Source organism: Ovis aries, chromosome 11 (assembly GCF_016772045.2).
Source record: "Ovis aries strain OAR_USU_Benz2616 breed Rambouillet chromosome 11, ARS-UI_Ramb_v3.0, whole genome shotgun sequence".
NCBI classification, from domain to species: Eukaryota; Metazoa; Chordata; class Mammalia; order Artiodactyla; family Bovidae; genus Ovis; species Ovis aries.
Genome location: NC_056064.1, coordinates 13036838 through 13057634, shown reverse-complemented (window position 1 = coordinate 13057634; position 20797 = coordinate 13036838). Strand labels below are relative to the sequence as shown.

Here is a 20797-nt window from a genome sequence, read left to right as displayed (position 1 = left end):
ATGGTCTGGTGTGCACTGCCCTCAGGGCTCTGCTCAAGTATCACTGAATCTCCTGACCATCCCACCTGAAAACAGGAGCCATCCCATCCCTGTCCTAGGCCCCTTCATCCATACCCAGTTTTACTGTTTTCCACTGCAGTGTCATCCTGTTTCTGAGAGAGAGAGCAGCCTTTGCTTTGTCCCAGCCCCTCACAGAGCTCCAGCAGACCTTTCTGGGATGATGTGTGTGCATGCGCTCAGTCCTGTCTGACTCTCTGTGACCCCACGGACTGCGGCCTGCCAGGATACTCTGCCCATGGGATTTCCCAGGCAAGAATACTAGAGTGGGTTGGCATTTCCTTCTCCTGGGGCACTTTCTGACCCGGGGATTGAACCCAAGTCTCTTGTCTTGGCAGGGGGATTCTTTACCACTGAGCCACCTGGGAAGCCTCTGTGATGATGTAAATGTTTGATATTTGCATTGTCCAGTACAACAGCCCCTAGCACATGTGGCTACAGTTCTTGATATGTGACTAGCATGACTGACAGGCTGAATTTTCAACTTTATTTTAATTAACTAGCTACAACTGAAATTTAAATAGCTAGCTACATGTGGCCAGTGGCTACCGCATCAGATAGCACAGCCTAGAACAACAGTTACTTGATAAATACATAGTTGATACTCACATATTTGCTGAATCAATTAATGGAAGGAAGAAAGAAATCTGAAAGACTTTACTTCTCAACTTTTTATTACAGAAAATTTTTTTAAAAACACAAAGGTAGGCTACGGCAAAATGAACATTTAAATACCTATCACCAACCTGAATGCTCTCCCCTCTGCCTCCGGCCAGGAGTAGGAAGGTTTTTATTATTACTTGCTGTAAGCAAGGGGAAGATCAGGGATCTTTCCCAAAGCAGTATCTCCCTGAAGGCTCCTCTAACCTGAAATAAGTTTCAGTGGATATCAGATTTGCAATACTGGCTTCTAAAAATCACAAAATTCTTGGAAAATCTAACAGCATGTCTCAGGGTCTTTTACAAGTTACTGAGACATGACTTAAGGAATTAGGAGTCTGTTGAGAGAAAAAACCTGTGTGCCAACAAGTATGTGAGGCACATTTGTGATAAGAAAGCACTATATGGAACTACATGGTTTTGTTTTGTTTAACCATTATTTATTTATTTGGCTGTGCCAGGTCTTAGCAGTGGCATGAAGGATTTTTAGTTGCGGAATGTGAACTCTTAGTTCAGCATGTAGGATCTAGTTCTCTGACCAGGGATCGAACCCAGGCCCCCTGCATTGGGAGCTCAGTCTTAGCTATATGAATGTTTTCATATCAAGGACCTGATTGCTCTCGTGCACCACTTATTTTCTTCATTTAAATTTTATTAAAGTCATACTCGGAAAGAGGAGCTATATGACTACAAAATTGAGAACTTTGCTCTTGTTAGGACTCCCCCTGGTGGCTCAGACCTTAAAGAATCCACCTGCAATGCAGGAGACCCAGGTTCGACCCCTGGGTTGGGAAGATCCCCTGGAGAAGGGAATGGCTACCCACTCATTTTCTTGCCTGCAGAGGAACCTGGCGGGCTACAGTCCATGCGGTTGTAGAGAGTCAGATATGACTGAGTGACTTTTACTTCTGCTCTCATTAGATGACACAATTCCTCGGGCAGGGGTTTGTCTTATTAGTCATTGTAAAACTAGCATCTGGTATAGCAATTAGTGAATGAAGCGCATAACCGCATGAAAGTGACTCATCTGAACTGTCACAGTGTGAACACACACACTGGATCTTCAGTTTCCTAAACAGTTACGAATCTGAAAACACTCAAATGGACTTTTAAGTGTGTCAGGTCAAAAGGCAGCATAATATGCTAGAAAGTCAGGGACTTCGCTGGTGGTCAAGAATCTGCCTGCCAGTTCAAGGGACACAGGTTCAATCCCTGGTTGGGGAAGATCCCACATGCCTCAGAGCAACTAAACCCATGCGCCACAACTACTGAGCCTGCATGCTGCAACTACTAAAGCCCCCGCACCTAGATCCCGTGGCCCCAGAATTAGAGAAGCCACTGCAATGAGAAGCCCACCACTGCAACCAAGATCCAGGGCAGCCATACGCAAATAAATAACTAAATAAGAAAATCAAACGTGGACCAACAACACCTGGATTTCGGTGTCTAAAGATGAGACGATCCCACCCTAGTCCCCTAGGCTCTAGTATAAAGAGTTTGGAATGGACACTTTTCAGAGACACTATCTAACTTCAGAGCAATTAGGTTCTATGCTAGATCTACAATACACATGATTTTTAAAGCTGTTTTTTAACTCCCCTTTTATGCTAAGTCACTGTCCCTATAATTTACTTTTAAAGTAAAGCTTTAAGGAGCTACACACACTGAATATAATTTAAAAACAAGACGATAACCAGGCCCAGTTTGGTGAACAGGTAGTGGCCCCTTTTCTAAAGTGCCAAACTCTTCACTGGAGTCTGCTCAAACACTGCTGGAACCCTGTGTCTAACTGACACTTAACTAGCTGACACTGGGTTTAACATTATATTAGTATAGAAAAGGCAATTTTGGCCACATATTTGCCTAGTAAACTACCACGGGACCACCTGCATGTGAAAAGTTTCTTCGATGGTTTGAGGCCAATTCTTCTTTCTTTCCTAGCTGGCTCCATCAAACGGAGCCTGTCTTAGGCTTTGTTCTGAGGTTTTACCTTTGTCTACACGAAGCAGTAGAACCAAAGTCATGCTCCGGTGTTTTTTTAAAGCAAGAGAACTGAAAGAAACGAGGGCCAGTCGCAGGCTCCATAATAGCAAGCCCACGCTAGCTATCAAATGCCGATATTGACACTATCTTTGGGACTAAACACTGACAGACAGACAATGGCAACACAAAAGCTAGAATGTATCTCAAATAAAATTCTTGCATAGATTCAAAACATAATCTTGTAATTATTAAAACTGGGGTTTAATTAGACATTGATATTTGTTTGGTTTTTTTTTAACTCCTTTATTACATCTTAAGAAACCTAACTGATTAACTCTCTGCTCTAACTTCAACCATAATTTCAGTTTTCAAAATTATGCACTTCCTATATACATCCTCTTTAAAGTCACCAAGAAGATATACATGTAATAAATTTTACCCAACTTTTAAGAAACACTATCCACATCTCCAATAGCAACAACATCTCAATGTCAAACTAAAAATGAAATACTGCTCTGAACAGAACGGATCTGTTTTCCAGCAACAAATTAAAAGAAGTAGGTTCAAATCAAACTTTAAAGCATATTCTCAGCCATCAACCAAATCACTGGAAAGACACATGCCAACAAGAACACTGTATGGCCGTTAACCGTAGGAATGGCCTTGCTGCTGCTGCTAAGTCACTTAAGTCGTGTCCGACTCTGTGTGACCCCATAGACGGCAGCCCACCAGGCTCCCCCATCCCTGGAATCCACCAGGCAAGAATACTGGAGTGGGTTGCCATTTCCTTCTCCAATGCCTGAAAGTGAAAAGTGAAAGTGAAGTCGCTCAGTCGTGTCTGACCCTCATCGACCCCATGGACTGCAGCCTACCAGGCTCCTCTGTCACGGGATTTTCCAGGCAGGAGTACTGGAGTGGGGTGCCATTGCCTTCTCCCAGGAATGGCCTTACACATCCCTTATTCACACTATGATCTAAATGCATACAATTAAAGCCACCCTATCAGCCGTCCATATTAATCACTCACCAATTTAACTAAAGTAAACGACCCTGTCAGAAAGCTTGCCTCTTCTCTATTTCTTAACATTATCGACTTTTAATAGTTCACCGAATTAGTAATTACTTGTTTATGACATTATCAAATGTCTTAGACACAAATGTCCAGCATGTGGCAGGGTCAGCTATAGACATGTTCTGATGGCAGATAAAAGGAGAAATTTAACCCATCAAAGTGGTCACCAAAAGAACAGAACCTATTACGCCTTTCTCCAGATGCTCTTGGTTAAATTCAAAGTGACAGGACAAACCAGATCAAAACTAAACAGAGTTAGAAGCAACATACAAAATCCTAATGAACCCTCAGAAATTCAGGTATCGACCTGTCAATATCCAAGTTCAATTAGTCCTTTCAGAGCAAAATACTTCACGAGGTGACTAGAAACTAGTCTGAGGTCTCGGCTATGAAAAGAACAAACCCAGTCACTAGCCGGGGCGCCACCGCCATTGAGCCCGCGCTCCAGAGGCCACACGCCGCAGCTGAAGCCTGCACACACAGAGCCTGTGCTCCGTGCCAGGAGCCACCGCGAGAAGTCCACACGCCACAACTGGAGAGCAGCTCCCGCTCACTGCAACTAGAGAAAGCCTGTGGGCAGCAATAATTAATTAAAAAAAAAAATTTTTTTTTAATGCTTTAAAAACACCCAGTCACTTTACAGTCACTTTATGGCTTATTGCTAAGTGCAGTCATAGCTCAACCTGGAGATCTCGGGAGGATGAAATGAAGACATGAATCAAGTACCTGTCTAATCAGTCCAGGAGCTGGCACGTTACTAGTGTTCAGTAAACATTAGTCCTTCCTCCACTCTTTGAGAACTCAGGCCTATCGAGTCAAAAATCAACTTTAAATGGCAATATAGACAACACACCTTAAAAGCACTTAATGTCAAAAAAAAAAAAAGAAGTTGCAAACGGGATCATGAAAATGAACAATAGACACTGAAAACATGGCTCTTCCTTCATGGTCATTTGTAACTTTTATATTTTATGAAATAATCTCTAGGGATGAACTCTAACAACAACTGAGCCAGATGTGAGCTGATCCCACCAGCAAGTGAGAACTCAGCAATGTTTGAAGCCTGTGAACAGTTTCCCTCCTAAAATCGTCACCACTGGGCACATTCTGGGCTTTCAGCAACTCCAAACAAACCAGGAACACAACTAGAAGGTTAATTTTTTTCATTAGAATTGTTAAGAAGCCAGGAGTTCAATAAATCATTTGCCTTCAAAGGGGAAAAAAAAATTACTTTGTAACACAACATAATGTTTCTTCTGGTTCTGAGAAAATGAAGCTCAGTTATTTACAAAATGAAAAGCATAATACTATAGTGAAGTCTTCCTGTGGCTCACAAATGAAATATTTAAGAAACAAAGGTATGGGAAGAACAGGGCTTGGCCTAAAAAATCTTGGATCAAGTACTAGTATGTGACTTTCAGGAAGTTACTTAATGTCTCAGGGACTCATTATTGTGAGGTTCTTTTCAGCTCAAAAAAAGTACCATTACAGTATCTGATACTCTCCAGTCCTCTCCACACATACTCCATATGTATTTGCTTATACACACACATACACACTCGCATGTACCTTTATTAAATAACACATATTTTTTAAGTTGTAGTAATTTAAGGCCCATTATGAAACAAAGAGAGTGAGTGTGTCTGTGTTGCGCGTTCTGACCCTGAACACCATTCTCAGTGGTGAGGGCATTTACACAGCCTCGAGACACATGACTTAACCAAGTAAGCCTTTAAACCCTTACAATGAAACATTAAAATTCAATGTGGCTATAATCTCTTCCTTACAAAACATGGACCCAAAGAGTCTGGCTTCAAGTATGGTTAAAAAAAAAAAAAAAACGGGAAACGTTATTATATTCACCACCAAGCTCTTCCAAACAACCAACCGCATCAAAAAACACAAATGAAAACTCACAGGCCCATTGTAATACATTGTACCACTTCTGAATGCAACACTTAGCTCAGGCTTACCACCCTGACAAATAAAGGAAAGCACTTTATGAAGCCAATTTAATTGGGAGGTGACAGAAAACATACAGCCATTTTCTTTAGCCTTATCATTGAATTGGCTTCAGCTCCAATCTCTGGTAAATCCCACTCAACAGAAGAAATTAACCAGGTCAGCAGAACAGGTGCTACGTTGTGTCTGTCAAGGGCCTGGCATCACCACAATTACTTGCACACAATGAAGCGGTAATCTTTACAGATCATCTCTCCCAAGAAGCATATTGGGGGAGGGGGAGGAAAACTGAAGGGAGGCAGGGGGTGGGACTGGGGGGAGGGGAGGTGGGGGGGTAGCGCGAAGAAGAAGAGGAATAGGAGGCAAAGAGAAAAGGCAAGAAAAGAAAATGAATGTGCAGCTGCCTGGCGGCTCAGCAGATGTCGACTGTGATGTACGAGGCTGGGATAAGCTGTCGTAGCCTGCTGCCAAAGAGTGGTAAGTGATTAAAGCCTGCACACTTCTAAGCACCATATTTAGAATCTGCGGGGTTTCAAGCCTTGCACCCATTCCTTGCTGTGCTGCCAGATGTTGGCAACTGGTCCAGTTCCTACTGACTGTGCGTGGATGGCAGCAGTTGGTGCGGCAGCAAAGCAATCTGGAATGCTTCCGGAGACGCTGTACATTAACAAGTGTCACCCATCATTCACCTTTACAGAAGGCTGAAACAACTCCAATTTGCTGCCACTTCCCTCCTGGGAAACAGCCAAGATAAAGTTGTGCCTGGCAGCCCCATTTGTTTCACTCAGGTGTTTCAGCTGCCTCGCTGACCTCTATTAGTTTAAGTTTTAATTTAGATTAACCCCAGCACCCCAATTAACCAGCAAGGGGAAAAGCGAAGATGTGACTAGTCATAACTGAAATCAGAATTTATCGAAGTTAAAATTATTAATTGGGATGAAGGGCCAATCAAGTAATGCTATTTCTTTTTAAGCAGACCTCCAGGCCAAAAAAAAAAAAATCTTTCAGACTGAGGATTGCCAGTGGAAGCAGCTTCCCCCAGTAATTTCAGTTTATTTCATTAGGCCTATTTAATTTATGATGCACTTTCTATCGAACAATGTACACTTCAATTAATGAAGACTGGAACATTTTGGATTGTCTCCCATGATCTCACACACTCACACAGCATTAGTATCCCATGTCAGATACTCTCTCAGACATTCTAGAGCAAAACAGAGTTCCCCACTCTTCTGACAAATGGACATAATAATAGAAAAAAAGGAAAAAAGAATCAAGACCTCTGACTGGGAACACCTGGGGCCACACACCAATCCTCTTGCCTCTACCCACTCATCATTACTTTTAAGACACACAGCAATAATTTTATGGAACATCAGAGTGAACAGCAAGATAAATTTAAAAATATCTCTCTCTTTGTTAGGGCAAAACCAGAGGTTTCCTCAATACAGAATCACTTTTTCTACTCTCTTCGCAGTATAGTTTTCCTATGTTCCTTCCTTCGTACTTCCGTATATTGCACAGGACTGTCATTATGGCTACACCTCCAACAAGCATTTGAAAAGTCTTCCATAAAAGTTAACAGAGATCACTGTGACAAATAATGACTCAACCAAAACTGAACAGCATCCGTGACTCTCCAGAGCTAGAGAGGGGACAGCCTACAGCACGTCTCATTAAGACGTATGACTGATGAAAGAGACCCAGGATTAGAGGAAATTATTTTAGTTCTTTAGAATAGCCCAGATGTTTAATCTACCTTGATAGTACAACCATCATCAGAAAAAGCAGCAGATGGCAGGGGCAGGGCAAGAGCAGGGGAATGACTGTGAGGAGACACTGAGAACTGGACTACATTTCAAACTCTAGCAATTCCTTCTGTCTTCAAAGCACTACACTATTATTATAATCAACAGCAGCAGACAACCTCCGTACATACTTAACTGATTTGAACATGCACACACACAAGAATGTTTTAAGAGAAGAGATGTAGTATGACAGAAGCAGAAGTGCAATTCAAGAATTCTGGGATCCTGGCCTTTCAACGCCATGTCCTTACCTACTAGTAACAGGACAAGAAACCAAACAAAAAACAAATCCTCCAGGAACATCATCAAAAGTGGCTGAGAGAGAATAAATCATCTGATGCAAAGACACTGAAACTGCTCTACAATAACTCATACTCTGTAACAACTAACAGAGAAGGTGTAGCTATTTTCATTTCAGAAGGAAAACTATAAAAGCAAAGTAACACATCTAGAACTACACAGCAAGTCGATTCTGAGGACATGTTCAGAAACCCTGTCTGACTCTATTCTTCCGAAGTACGACAGCTACCCTTTAGGTCACAGAATTCTATCCGGTGTCTTAAAATGTTAATGCCTCATTTACAACAAAAGAAAAGAGAGTAAAAATCATACCTGGTGATAAAAGTCATCATCATCAAAGATTTCTTCATCCAAGTCCTTCAGGTGGGCATTAGCAGGGGCCTCAGGAAGGATCTCCTACATCCACGAGAAGGAAAGAGTGAATCCCAATGAGGTTGCCAAAGTAATGCAGTGACTATAAAGAATGTGTAGAACTGTAAAAGCACTATCTTCCTTAAGATATAAAGAGCTCTTACAATTAAAGAACAAAAATAATGCTGTTGAAAAATGGGCAAAACATTAATAGGTACTTGACAGAAAAAAACACAAATGCTCAATGGTTATATGAAAATATATTTAATCTCATTCTAATACAAACAGGCAATCTTCAGTAATGGAAAATACAGCAGCCTTTCTGAGGCAATTTTACATCTATCAGAATTTAAAATGCATATTCTCTTTAATATTTCCACTTCTAGAAGTGTATCCACATGTTTACATAAAAACAAAAATATATAAATGCTCAGGAATGTTTCTGATAGCACTGTTTCTAAAACTAGAGAAAACATACATATCCACTGTTCAAATAAATTACACATCCATACAACGGAATACTACAGCCATTAGAAAAAATGAGGTAGATCTCTATGTAACAGCCTGGAAAAATATCTAGAATAATTTAGAAAGCTGTAAGATTTCATATATAATTTATATATTTATACACATATATATATATCCATCCCATTTAGTTAAAAAAAAATAGACATTTTTTTTGTTTGTTTTTTTGGCCATGCTGTGCAAGCTATGTGGGATCTTAGTTCCCCAACCAGGGATTGAACCCATGCCCACTGCATTGGGAGCATGGAGTCTCAACCACTGGGCCAACAGGAAAGTTCTAAAAACCGTATTTTTATGAAAGCGTTATGTGTTATATATGTGTGTGGGTGTGTGTGTGTCTGTCTGCGTCTATGTAGAAAATACCTAAAAGCTTGTTACAACTACGAACATTGGTTAAACCTACGGAGTGGAATTTTCAGACTAGGGGAATTTTACTTTTCATTTAAAATTCTTCTGAACTTAAGAAATACATATTAAGTATATATTTCTACTATAAATAAAAGAGTTTCCTTCAGACAGAAGAATCTGCCTATTCCAATTCTGGATCCTTTCCTGGAGCATATAAGCATGCAAAGGAAAGCCTAAAGTACACACTCAACTCAATATTAGTGCTTCTAAAGAAGAAGCTGTAAAACTGAATTTTAAAAACTGAATTACAAATGCTTCCATGACCAGACTCATATCAAACTCAAAATTAAGAGAAGGCTATATACAAGTTAATAATAGCTTTATTCATTATTATTTCTTGTTTAGGAGAAAGAGTGGCTTTATTTCTTTGCCAGGCAAAGGGGTAACACAGTAGGCTAGCACCTCATGAACTGTGCCCCAGTGGCTTCATTTTTTAAAAACTTTCCCCTCCCAAATCATCTCAGTTTCTCAAACAAAGCAGTGCTTTCCCGCTCCCCCCCTTTCTTTTGTTTATGTCTTATACCCCAAGGAATACCTACAAGGAGGTGAGCAGATCGTCCAGTTTATTAGCCTCCTTTAGGAACTGCTCCCGTAATCACCATGCATCAGTCCTTACCGGCTGTCCTGGCAAACTCTCCGGGACAGGCTGGACTGCTGGCTCAGGTTTGCCAAGAACTCGGTAGACAGAACGCTTGGTCTGTGTCCTTCGAAGTAATCTTTCTTTGTCCATCAGAATATGATCGATCTGAGTCAAGATTGAGCGTTCAAAGGCACCAAAACCCTGCAACAATATCAACCAGTGTCAGATAACGCACAAAGTCTCTGCAGAAGCCAGCGACGTTGGTTTCTCTATCTTTCTGTGTCAGCAGACACAGACAATCCTCTTTCCAGGAGGGACTTTCGGTTAAAGGCTGAGTGTGTGAATGGCTGTGATTGTTCTCAGAAAAAAATTAAAAATTAGTCTTAAGCAGGTCACATTATTTTCCTATACCCAGAGATTAACTTCTGCTCCTTTAATATTAATTGTGGTAAAATCCGTTTCTTTAAGGTATTTTGTTTTTCCAACACTTACAAGGCCACCGTTTCTAGACTTAAAACACTCTTCACTAATAAAGTTGAAAACCCACGCCTCAATGGTATAAACCTCAGTGGTAGGAGTTCAGTAAATTTTTCCACAGAAATGACGGATGACTACCACATCAAGGCATCATCCATATAAGGGAGCTGTAGCTCCAATTTCTCACAGCTGCTTCAGGTTGCCACGACCTGCCTCACACACTCATACACACACACAGGCACCCACGCTTGCCTTCCCCAGTTTTCCAGAAGCCAGCTTGGTCTTATCATGCCACTTTTGGAGTGTGCGGTTCCTGTAGACGGTGAAGTCGGCAAAGCGCTTCGCCATGAAGCTGGGGTACTCTTCCACCTCCAGCTTCCTCTTTGCCGGGCCCCTCCTCTGTGGCTTCTTCTTCTCCTCCTCTACGAGCTCTTCATCGTCACTGGAAATCTCTTCTTCACTGGAAAACCCAGTAAGAGTCCAGTGTAAATAAACATCACCTGGGTAAAACCTAGTCCCACGTGCAGTCAGGAGTATTCCCTGGTGGCCCAGTGGCTGAGACTGCGCTCCCAAAGCAGGGGCCCGGGTTTGACACCTGGTCAGGAAACTTGATATCACGTGTGGCAACTAAAGATCCTATGCAGCCAAGCAAATAAATTAATTTTTTTTTTTTTTAAAAAGGGTATGGCTTTTTTTGTTGTAAGAGAGCATTCATGTGGTCAAACAAAATCTTCTGTACTTTTTCAAATAAATATAAAAATAGGTGGTTTCAAAAATATTTTTAAAAGGTAAGAAAACCATAAAAGTAAATGAGGTTGTTAAAAACATTATCAGAAATGCACATGAACCAGGCCTATATTGTTATACTGTTATAGGAGGGTCTTTAAAAATTAAACACATAATCATGCTTTTATGACCTTAATCCCCAAATCAATAAGGGAAATATGTCTCTCTGTAACCAATCGTTCGGGAAAGCTGAATAGTATTAGTTGAACCAAATGAAGAGGAGCAGAACGTAAAGAAAACTCAAAGCGATAGGCCACAGAACCCATGCTAAACTGCAATGCCCTCAACCACCTGAGAACGTACCAGAGCCTCCAGTTAGAACCAGCTGCACTCTGTGGACTGCTGATCCCAACACACAGGAAGTGCTTCCTACATGTGAGCTCCTCTCCTCTGTCCTTCAAACTAACTCAGTGGAAAGGAGCGGAGCGGAAGAGAAGCGCAACGGAAAACAACAGGCAGGTACCACTTGCAGCAAGCTCAGCCAGAGGGAGAGGTCAAGGAGGGGGGTGACCCTTCATCAAATGTGATCATTTCAGGAAGGGGAAAAAAAGGTTTATTCTGCTATTTTCCAAAATGTTTCCACCCGTCAAATTAACTGCTTTTTCCCTTACTAAAAAGTCGATGGTTGCAACTGGCAATTCCACGTACGTGCAACAAAGGGCTTCATAAACATCAATTAAGCATTCATACTAAAAATGTGCTTTCACCAATAATTTCACTAGATCTAAAAAAGAAGGCAAGTTTGGGGAATTCCCTGGTGGTCCAGTGGTTAGGCCTCCGTGCTCTCACTGCCTGGGTTTGATCCCTGGTCGAGGAACTAAGATCCCACGAGCCAAGAGGTGCAGCCCCCTACCCCCAAAGGTAAGTTTTTTGCAGAAGCTTACAAAAGTAACAGGGCTTCCCAGGTAGCTCAGTGGTGAAGAATCCACCTGCAATGCAGGAGACGCAGGTTGATCCTTGGGTCGGGAAGATCCCCTGGAGGAGGAAATAGCAACCCACGCCAGTATTCTTGCCTGGAGAATCCCATGGACAGAGGAGCCTGGAGGGCTACAGTCCACGGGGTCACAAAAAAGTTGGATACAACCTAGCGACTGAGCATGCATGCATGCACAAACACAATTAGGCACAACTACACACAGAAATCCAAAAGAGAATTCCCAATTCATATGCCATCCTGGCTACCAATTAACTGTGAACGGCTCTTTCTATTGAATAGTTCACTAACATTAAGAAGTCTGACATCTTCTGGAAGGACCTGACTTTGTAAACAGTGGGAAAATATTCAGATGAAAAGACAGCGATTCCATAGTTCCATTCCTCCTTACCTTTCTGCTTTGGGTTTTGTCCCATCTACGAGATACCTAGTGTCTGGGTACTGGAAAAGCAACTCTTCCTGGAGATCCACCAATGACCTCAACAGTGCTTTAAGTGCCTTGTGACCTGGGAAATAAAGCAGAGAAAAAGAACAGTTAATTACCGACAGTGCCCCACAGCAGGTGATGCCTCTGACGCCTGCCTCCTGAGTAGTACTGGCTGGGGCGGGGGTGGGTGTACAGGACTGGCCGGGCCTAAGAACTCTCTGAAATACAGAATTTCTGAAAGGAAATAATAACAGTCCCTACCTCCTAGAGTCCCTGTGGAGAACAAGCAAGGAAACGTGTAAGAAACTTAAAACATCTGCAATAAATTCTGAGTTCTTAAATGTACTAAGTTTGACAAAACCCTTCCTTGTCTGTCATCATAAGCAATCATTTTCTTCCTCCGGTGCTGCCCTCTCAGTTATCTTTCTACAGGTTGCCTCTTGGATTATCTCTTTATCAACTGGTTCCTTAAGCAATTCCTTCTCTTTCCCCCCAGAAGCACAACTTAGTCCTAGGATTCCTATCACCACCACCTCCCTTCCCTGAGAAATCTTCTCTGCCTCTGGTGTGAGCTGCCACCTCATTCATTCAATCTCTCAGCGTTTACCCTTATGCAAAGTTCCTGTTCACGAACACACACCCAAGTTAATGACTTCCTGTTCGCAATACAGTCATCGCTCTGTATCCTCACGAGATTGGTTCCAGGGCCTCTCCCCCTGGGTAGCAAAAACCCACAGATGCTCAGGTCCCTTACTTATATCAAAGGGCCTAATTTGCATATAACCCATATCCTCACACATACTTCAAATCATCTCTAGATTACTGATAACAACTAGTATAATATAAGTGCTACAAAAATTGTTATGAATATGATACAAACACTGTGGAAATGGTTGTCAGAGTGCTGCAAATTTTTGGAACTTTCTGACATTTTTTTTTCCTTTCCAAATATCGTTGGTTCAAAGTTGGCTAGATGCAGAGATGTGGAACCCCAGGCTCTGGGGCGTCCAGTGTACTGAATCGTCTGTTGGAAATCTGCTCATCGGGCGCATGTTCTCACCCGGTTCTCCTCACAACCAACAAGATGTGTTCGTAATAAAGCTGGTCGGGATCAAATGTAACATCTATGACCAAGAGCTTTCAGAATAAGAACTGGCTCTCTGAGAAAGGAACTCTTACGTTCCTTATCAGCATAATCCTACTAATCCTACTAAAGAGGCTAACTAGACACTGATAATTACTAGTTATGTTTTGATAGCACCCAGACATCTCTTTATAATCAAACTCTCACATTTCCAGCAACTAAGAAAATCTCCACTTGGATGCTCCATCACTCCCTCAAACACACCATGTCAGAAACATCTCTGTTTAATTTTCATAGGCGATCACTGACATTTTGGTGCCGGTATTCAGTATATTCGATCAGTGGCTAAACCCTGTGTTTTCCACACAGATTATCACTAAGAGCTGTCCATTTGTTCCTGGCTGTGCTTCTATCAGTCTTTCCCTCTTTCCCTTAAGGAAACTTAATCTTTCAAGCGTCCTGACTCGCACTTAGCAGACCCTACATTCATTTCTTGGGTTTCATTTCATTCATTCATTTCGTGGCTCATCGGTAAAGAATGTGCCTGCAATGCAGGAGACCCGGGTTCGATCCCTGGGTCAGGAAGCTCCCCTGGAGGAGGGCATGGCAACCCACTCTAGTATTCTTGCCTGCAGAATCCCATGGACAGAGGAGCCTGGTGGGCTGCAGTTCGCAGGGTCCACAGAGTAGGAGACGACTGAAGCAACTAAGCAGCAGCAGCAGTAGCACATTCATTTCTGTTTCACATTCCAGACTAACCAGCTCACACAAACTTCCGTTTATCTGATCTTTATAAATCTGATTCTAACTCTTCTGCTTCTACTTTGTCCAGCCTGAGTAACTTCCTCCCTATTTTGCATCCCAACCTATTTTATCACTGGGACACCAACACATGACTCAGACCAGTTCTCCAAACAGATCATGCTGTAGCATCCCATTTCACTGTAAGGCTAAGAGCTTACCTGAGAAAGCCCCCCTGGATTGGTCAGAAGGAACTCAGTGACCTAACAGCTACTTTGCATTCCTCCAATAACCTGCATATAAGACTATATAAATACAACTTCCCTGTTTATAAGTAGCATAAGATCCTTGATCATTAATCATTTATAAACTCCACATTCTAATCCTTTTATAATCTGTACGTATCCATATCACTTGGGAGGACCTGCAATCTCTGAAGAAATCCAAAATGCCTTTTGTTCCAACCCAAGATTCTCAACCCGTTCTCTGAATCTTAACAAAACTTTCCACCAAATATAATGATAAAAAATTATTCTCAAGAAGAAAAAATAATACAGAATTATTCCTCTGATAGTTTTGGGGAAACGGATTAAGTATAAATAGATGAGAAGTAGGCAAGAAGAAAAAAAAGAATAAAGACATAACAATTTTTTCTTTTTTAGGTCACATCACACAGCAGGTATGATATGAGTTCCCTGAGCAGGCATCAAACCTGCACCCTCTGCATTGGAAGGACAGAGTCTTAGCCACTGGATCACCAGAGAAGTCCTAGACATAACAATTTCAAAGACAAGAATTACTTTAAAGTCTAAATGTACTACGCGTGCAACTTCCCAGATGGCTCAGCCAGTAAAGAATCTGCCTTCAATGCAGGAGACACAGGAGATACCAGTTCTATCCCTGGATCAGGAAGCTTTTCCTGGGGGAGGAAATGGCAACCCACTCCAGCATTCTTGCCTAGAGGATCCCATGGACAGCGGAGCCTGGCAGCTACAGTCCATGGGGCCTCAAAGAGTCGGACACGACTGAAGCAACGTAGCACACATGCACGAGGTAAGCGTGTAACTGGAATAATGCAAAAGTGTGTGTGTGTGTACGGAAAATAATTACAATAGAGAGGAAAGCAAAGAATAAAAATGGCAACTACAAACACTATGTTACCGTCAGTGAGCACCTATGAAAATAGCTGAGAATTATAAACAGAGAGCCCATAACAGCTAAGGTTCTGAAAGTATGTTACAGCAAGAAACTTAAGAAAATAGGAGAGACACTAACACTTGTAAGGAAGCCCATGAAAACCGAAATCTCATCTCATCCCAATTCTATGCAAGTATGAACCACTGTTTTTCCTCCTTTTCTAGAAACAGCTATTTGTTAAGACAGCCCATGTTCTCCAAAGTGAAACCACAAATCAATTTTGCATCTGCAAAGTGGTCCTCAAAATTCCCCAGACTAAATCTTGAAAATATTAGGCTATGCAAAATAAGCCAGTTGCAAACGAACATATATTGTGTGATTACGCTTATAGGAGGAATGTAAAACTACAGGCACACTCACAGACGAAAACCGAAGAGTGGCTGGGGAGAGGCGGGGATGGGGGTTCACCGTTTAACGCGTACAAAGTTTCAGCTTGGGATGGGGAAAAAGCTTCCAGAACGGGCAGTAGTGAGGATGGTGGCAGGACAAGGTGAACGTACTGGCGACTGAGCTGTACTCTTTAAAATGGTTAAAAACAGTCAATTTTATGCCATATATATTTTACCCCAATTTTTAGAAGTATTTAACTAATTCCTAAGGCTGAAGTAAAAATAACTCTACCTCCCCAGTCTATCTCTACACAGAGGGCCTAGTCTGAAAGAACAACGGAATGTTATTCAGCCTTAAAAAGGAGGGGAATTCTGTCACACGCCACAACATGGATGAGCCTTGAGGATACTGTGCGAAGTGAAATAAGTCAGTCACAGAAGGACAAATACTGCATCATCCCACTTATACAAGGTATCTAGAGTAGTCTAATTCATAAAAACAGAGAGGAGAATGGTGCATGTCAAGGGTTGGAGGGAGAGAGAAATGGAGAATTGTTGTTTACTGGGTACAGGGTTTTAATTTCACAAAAATCAAAAAGTCCTGGCGATTGGATGTATAACAATGTAAATATACTTAACACTATTGCACTGTACACTTAGAATGGTAATTTTCATGCTATGTATCTTTTTGCCACAATAAAAAATAATTATAAGAACAGGAAAAACAAGTACCTGTCCCTTACTTCCTCCAGGTACCACGTGTCCATGATCTAAAATAGGAGATCAAGAACCATGCACAGAAGCAGCTGCAAAGCAGTCCATAACATTTATGGCTGCTTGCCCCCAACAAGCAAGTCATAATTTGACTCTCACATGTAACATAACCAAGAATTGTGAAAACATCCAACACAGAGACTACTACTTTTAAGGGCCACTTTCCAGTAGCTATACAAGCCCTTTTATTTTGTTCAAGTCAGTTTAAAAAAATCCATTGCAGATATATTAGACAGCATATCAATCCAACGAGAAGGCAGAGAGCCAATATCAGTAAATCAAAGTGTGCCTTTCTGTTAATACTCTCTCATACGTCGTCATTTTATACACCCCTTCACCCAGTCAGAAAGTAGCCCTGAAGTATTTAAGCTCCATTCAGGGATAGCACCACCATGCATCAAAGTGTCAGACCTACCAGAGATGAAATCTGCAATTCTGTGCTTCTAACCACCACCACCACCCCCCCCCCAAAAAAAAGTTTATCAACGTCAAATCATCAGTGGTCAATACATGGACAGCCTCCTGTAAAGAGATTTAGAAGCCAGAACTCAATTCTCATTTCTTTGCAGTATTATGGTCACATTTCCTTCCAGTGAAGTTTTATGTAAAACCTGAAGAAACAATGAGCAATCCTCTGCTGGACACGGCAGGCCCCCTCGAAGCCACAACTGACCAGGGTGAGGAAAGACGCTCTCCTGAAGGCTCAGATTCCACAGTGAGTTCTTCCCAGCCCCAGACAAAAACGAACCAAACCAAAGAACTCTATCACTCATACAAAGCTGAATTCCATTTGTTCAGCCCTATGAATGATCCAAGGGAATGGAATCAACACTTTCTAATTCACCTCTAGTTTCTCTGCCAGAGTTCAAAGCTAAGAAAAGCAGCAGAGATGCACCTATACTTTCCTCTCTCTCCCTCCTGGCACGTGGCCACAAAACAAATGGAGACTGCCAAGGACATATATGTTTATTTTGTCCTACCTGGTCCATTTCCAGAGGCCTTTGCCTTAAGAGGAGATTAAGAAGGACACATGACTGGCCTTATTAACAAGACTCAAACTAAGCACCCGGGCACCAGCCTTAGAAACAATTTCCCAAGTGAAGAATAAATGGAAAGAGTATTTTACTGAGGGCTAGGAGCCCTGGATTTTAACAGAAACTATCCCTAACTAGTCATTTTCCACTGAGTGGACCCCCCATTTAATCTCTTCGAGTCTCAATGATCTCATCTACACCATGCAGATAATCCTTTGCCTGGTTATCTTGCAGAACTAAGGCAAAAAATAACAAATGCTTGTATATATTAAGGTATGCTGCAAATGTTTAAATGCTATAAAATAGAAAGTATATTACTATCACAAAATCGGCATCTTTCACACAGCGAAAATCTTGGGCTCTGCTTGCTGTGATCTACAGTGCCAAGACAGAACTAGTATTCATACATTTCCACATTAAGTATTCATTTACATGCTGCCCATATGCAAGCATTCTATATATAAAATGTCACCAATCTAAAAACCATTTTCACCTAACAGCTTTATTTTTTTCCTTGATTCATCTAGGCTGTTCAACATAAACAAAACTGGAGGCAGAGAATAAGTTTGGACATGGGCACACAGTTCGTTAATTAGATTATAAACCAGTAAGTAAAACTTCTGGGGAGGAGATGTAGGGCAATGGGGACAGCAAATGTATAAAGTAAAATAAAGCTCACCTTATCAGTTTTTAAATATCCACACCATTGTTTTTAAAGCAAATATGCAAACATACAATTATTTATGTGCAGGTGTATATAAATGCCTACATTCCTCTTATTCCCAGATATATACATTAAGCTAGAAGATACAGATTGCAAGAACAGTTTCCCCCCCACTTCTTCCAAAGTAACTCTAGAACTACAGCTAAACTATAGGTCAAAATGACACATGCTATATTGGCCTGAGAACAATACTTTTCATTCAAATCCACACAAGCCTGCCACTTGCACTAGTCATCCCCGGCAATTAATCCCCCCAGAAAGACGTTTGATTAAATCTTTTCAAGCAAATCCTTTGCTTTGCTTTTGTTAGTTCACTTCTTGTCAACATCTATTAAAATATGCCTTTAATTCTCCCACAATCTTAAAAAACACCGATTCCACTGTCTTCAACTTTAATCAACTGTATGGCCGGCATTTTTCATTTCATAATAACGTGCTGCTTGGAATTCAAGAGGCAGGCCCGGCATCAATCATCTGGTAAGAATTTTTCCACTGCAATAAATATGCAAATGAGGAGAGCCAGTCAGTCGTATTTCAGGCCCGACTTGCTAGTGTTTTAAAAAAGACACAAATTTATTAATTGCCGGTGGCCAGAGGAATCCTATTACTTTGGGCATTGATTACAAAGCTGTGTGAGTGATTATTGTGCAACTCGCGGGCTACCCAGGCATGAGGAAAAATTATTAAAGCAAGGCAGAGATTATCAACTCGGAATAACAATAAGCCTTAACATTTAGGCCCTAACTTCTTCAACAAAGAATTACGTGAAGGCTCCACTGTATCATAATTCCGAATTCTGTCAGTATTACTGTTTGGGCTTGTTCTATATTCCAAAAGCAGGATGGCGTTACCACTAAGACAGAGCACTGCAGGTTACAGTTTCCTTAACACCCACCATGTGGATGAGTCGATATGAGTCGCTATCATTTCCAGCGTGAGCCCAAGTAGAATTTTTATACATTCATGTAGGTGTACACACATATAGATGCGTCGTTGTTGTTTTCGTTTAGTTGCTAGGTCGGGTCCGACTCTGCAGCCGCATGGACTGTAGCCTGCCAGGCTCCTCTGTCCATGGGATTCTCCAGGCAAGAATACCGGAGCGTGTTACCACTGCCTCCTCCAGGGGATCTTCCTGACCCAGGGACTGAACCCATGTCTCCTGTCGCTCCTAGGAACGGGCACATACATACCCCCTGGCTTAGAGAAATGAATGTGCTCTTAGGAGGACCGTCGTTTTGACTGGAATAGCAGGAGTTCTGTCCCACTGTGTTGGTTGGTTGTGTGAACCAAAAGCAGGATTTTTTTCTCTTTTTTTTTATGGTACAAAATCACCACCAGGGTAACTTTTCAAAGCAGGGCATGGGGACTTATATTCTAAAATCATGACAACTAAACCAAAGGCAGCCTTGGGTTTTCTGACCTCGGGGGGCCCCACAACGGAAGGCACACAGCCTGTGCAGGGGTCTGTGGTGGAAACGATTTGATGGGCTAATTCTGAATGCAAAGTGTTTTTGTGAGAAACATTCAACGCAAGACCTTTTAAATCAAATAAGAAAGAGGACTCAGTGGACAAAATTTATTTTTTTTTCTCTTAAGAGAATGATGTGGGGAATTGGGGAGTAAGTGGAAGTTGAAATAAGAGAGAAATGGAGAGACAGAGGATAAAATATGCTGGGTGAGCCCCTTCACAGAAAGAAACCAAAAGGAAAAAATCCTTCCCATTTTACATTACTGCCGTCCTAAGTAACATGATAGATAGTGTGCATTTGAGTTCTGTGGAGGGACGTCCCACTCAAGCTGTAATTTCTGACCAGGCATGAATTTATAAGGGAGGGAAAAGAACTGCAGAATTTCGTAGGTTTCCCTGAATGCTCTCTCAAACACCTTGATGAAGCGCGTCAATAAATCCTTAAAAAGCCCTACAGGACACAGCAATCTGACTGATCAATGGACTTCCCGAAATCTACTAGCTACCTTCCATTTCACCGTTCCTAGACAACCTCCGTTGTTCCAGAGGACTTCTCTGAAAAGGGAAATTTATTTTTCCCCTTTAAACGGAAAAGGGGAAATGCTCAGAGCATGAGGTACTTAAAATCCAAGTTTTATTTACAAGGAACTGTTTATAAACTGTCTAATAGGAGTCACCCAGGGAAGCTGCGGATATTTTCCTTTTTATCTGATACTCTTTTGAACTGTGAATATTTTGATATCACGTATTACACTAGTGATTTAAAATACAGTTAAAGTTTAAAGTAAACTCTGAAGTAAAGAAACGTATTAAAAATAAAATTAGTACCACAATGCAAGTAACCTTCTGTTTCATGTAAAATAGTTTGATCCTTTCATATTAAAAAAGCCTTTAAATTAACAGCCTTTTAGGTAGGGAAATGTCCTGAGCCAAGTGCCCAAAGTCTCTGCACAGAATGGGTCTGGAGACAGGGATTCCCACGCAGCTAATCCTTTCTCTCCCAGTCTCCTTCACATCACTGCTACAACACATATTGTGCTGTGTATGCTATAAGCTCCTTAAGACACAGGGTGCATACCGTCACCCCAGCAGCTAACACACCATTTTGGCCATGAA

At 41.6% G+C, this 20797-nt stretch overlaps 1 protein-coding gene across 4 annotated transcripts in view; it reads right to left on the bottom strand.

Annotated features, from left to right (window-relative positions):
- The window catches only part of AATF (apoptosis antagonizing transcription factor), a 114125-nt gene that overhangs the window by 59045 nt on the left and 34283 nt on the right, over window positions 1-20797 (bottom strand). For all 4 annotated transcript variants that reach the window (XM_042255362.1, XM_042255363.1, XM_027975312.2 and 1 more), the window contains exons 5-8: window positions 12295-12409; window positions 10436-10643; window positions 9743-9907; window positions 8155-8238 (exon numbers count right to left, since the gene is read on the bottom strand). In XM_042255362.1, coding sequence (XP_042111296.1) covers window positions 8155-8238; window positions 9743-9907; window positions 10436-10643; window positions 12295-12409 — 572 coding nt within the window. The remainder of the gene's footprint in view (window positions 1-8154; window positions 8239-9742; window positions 9908-10435; window positions 10644-12294; window positions 12410-20797) is intronic.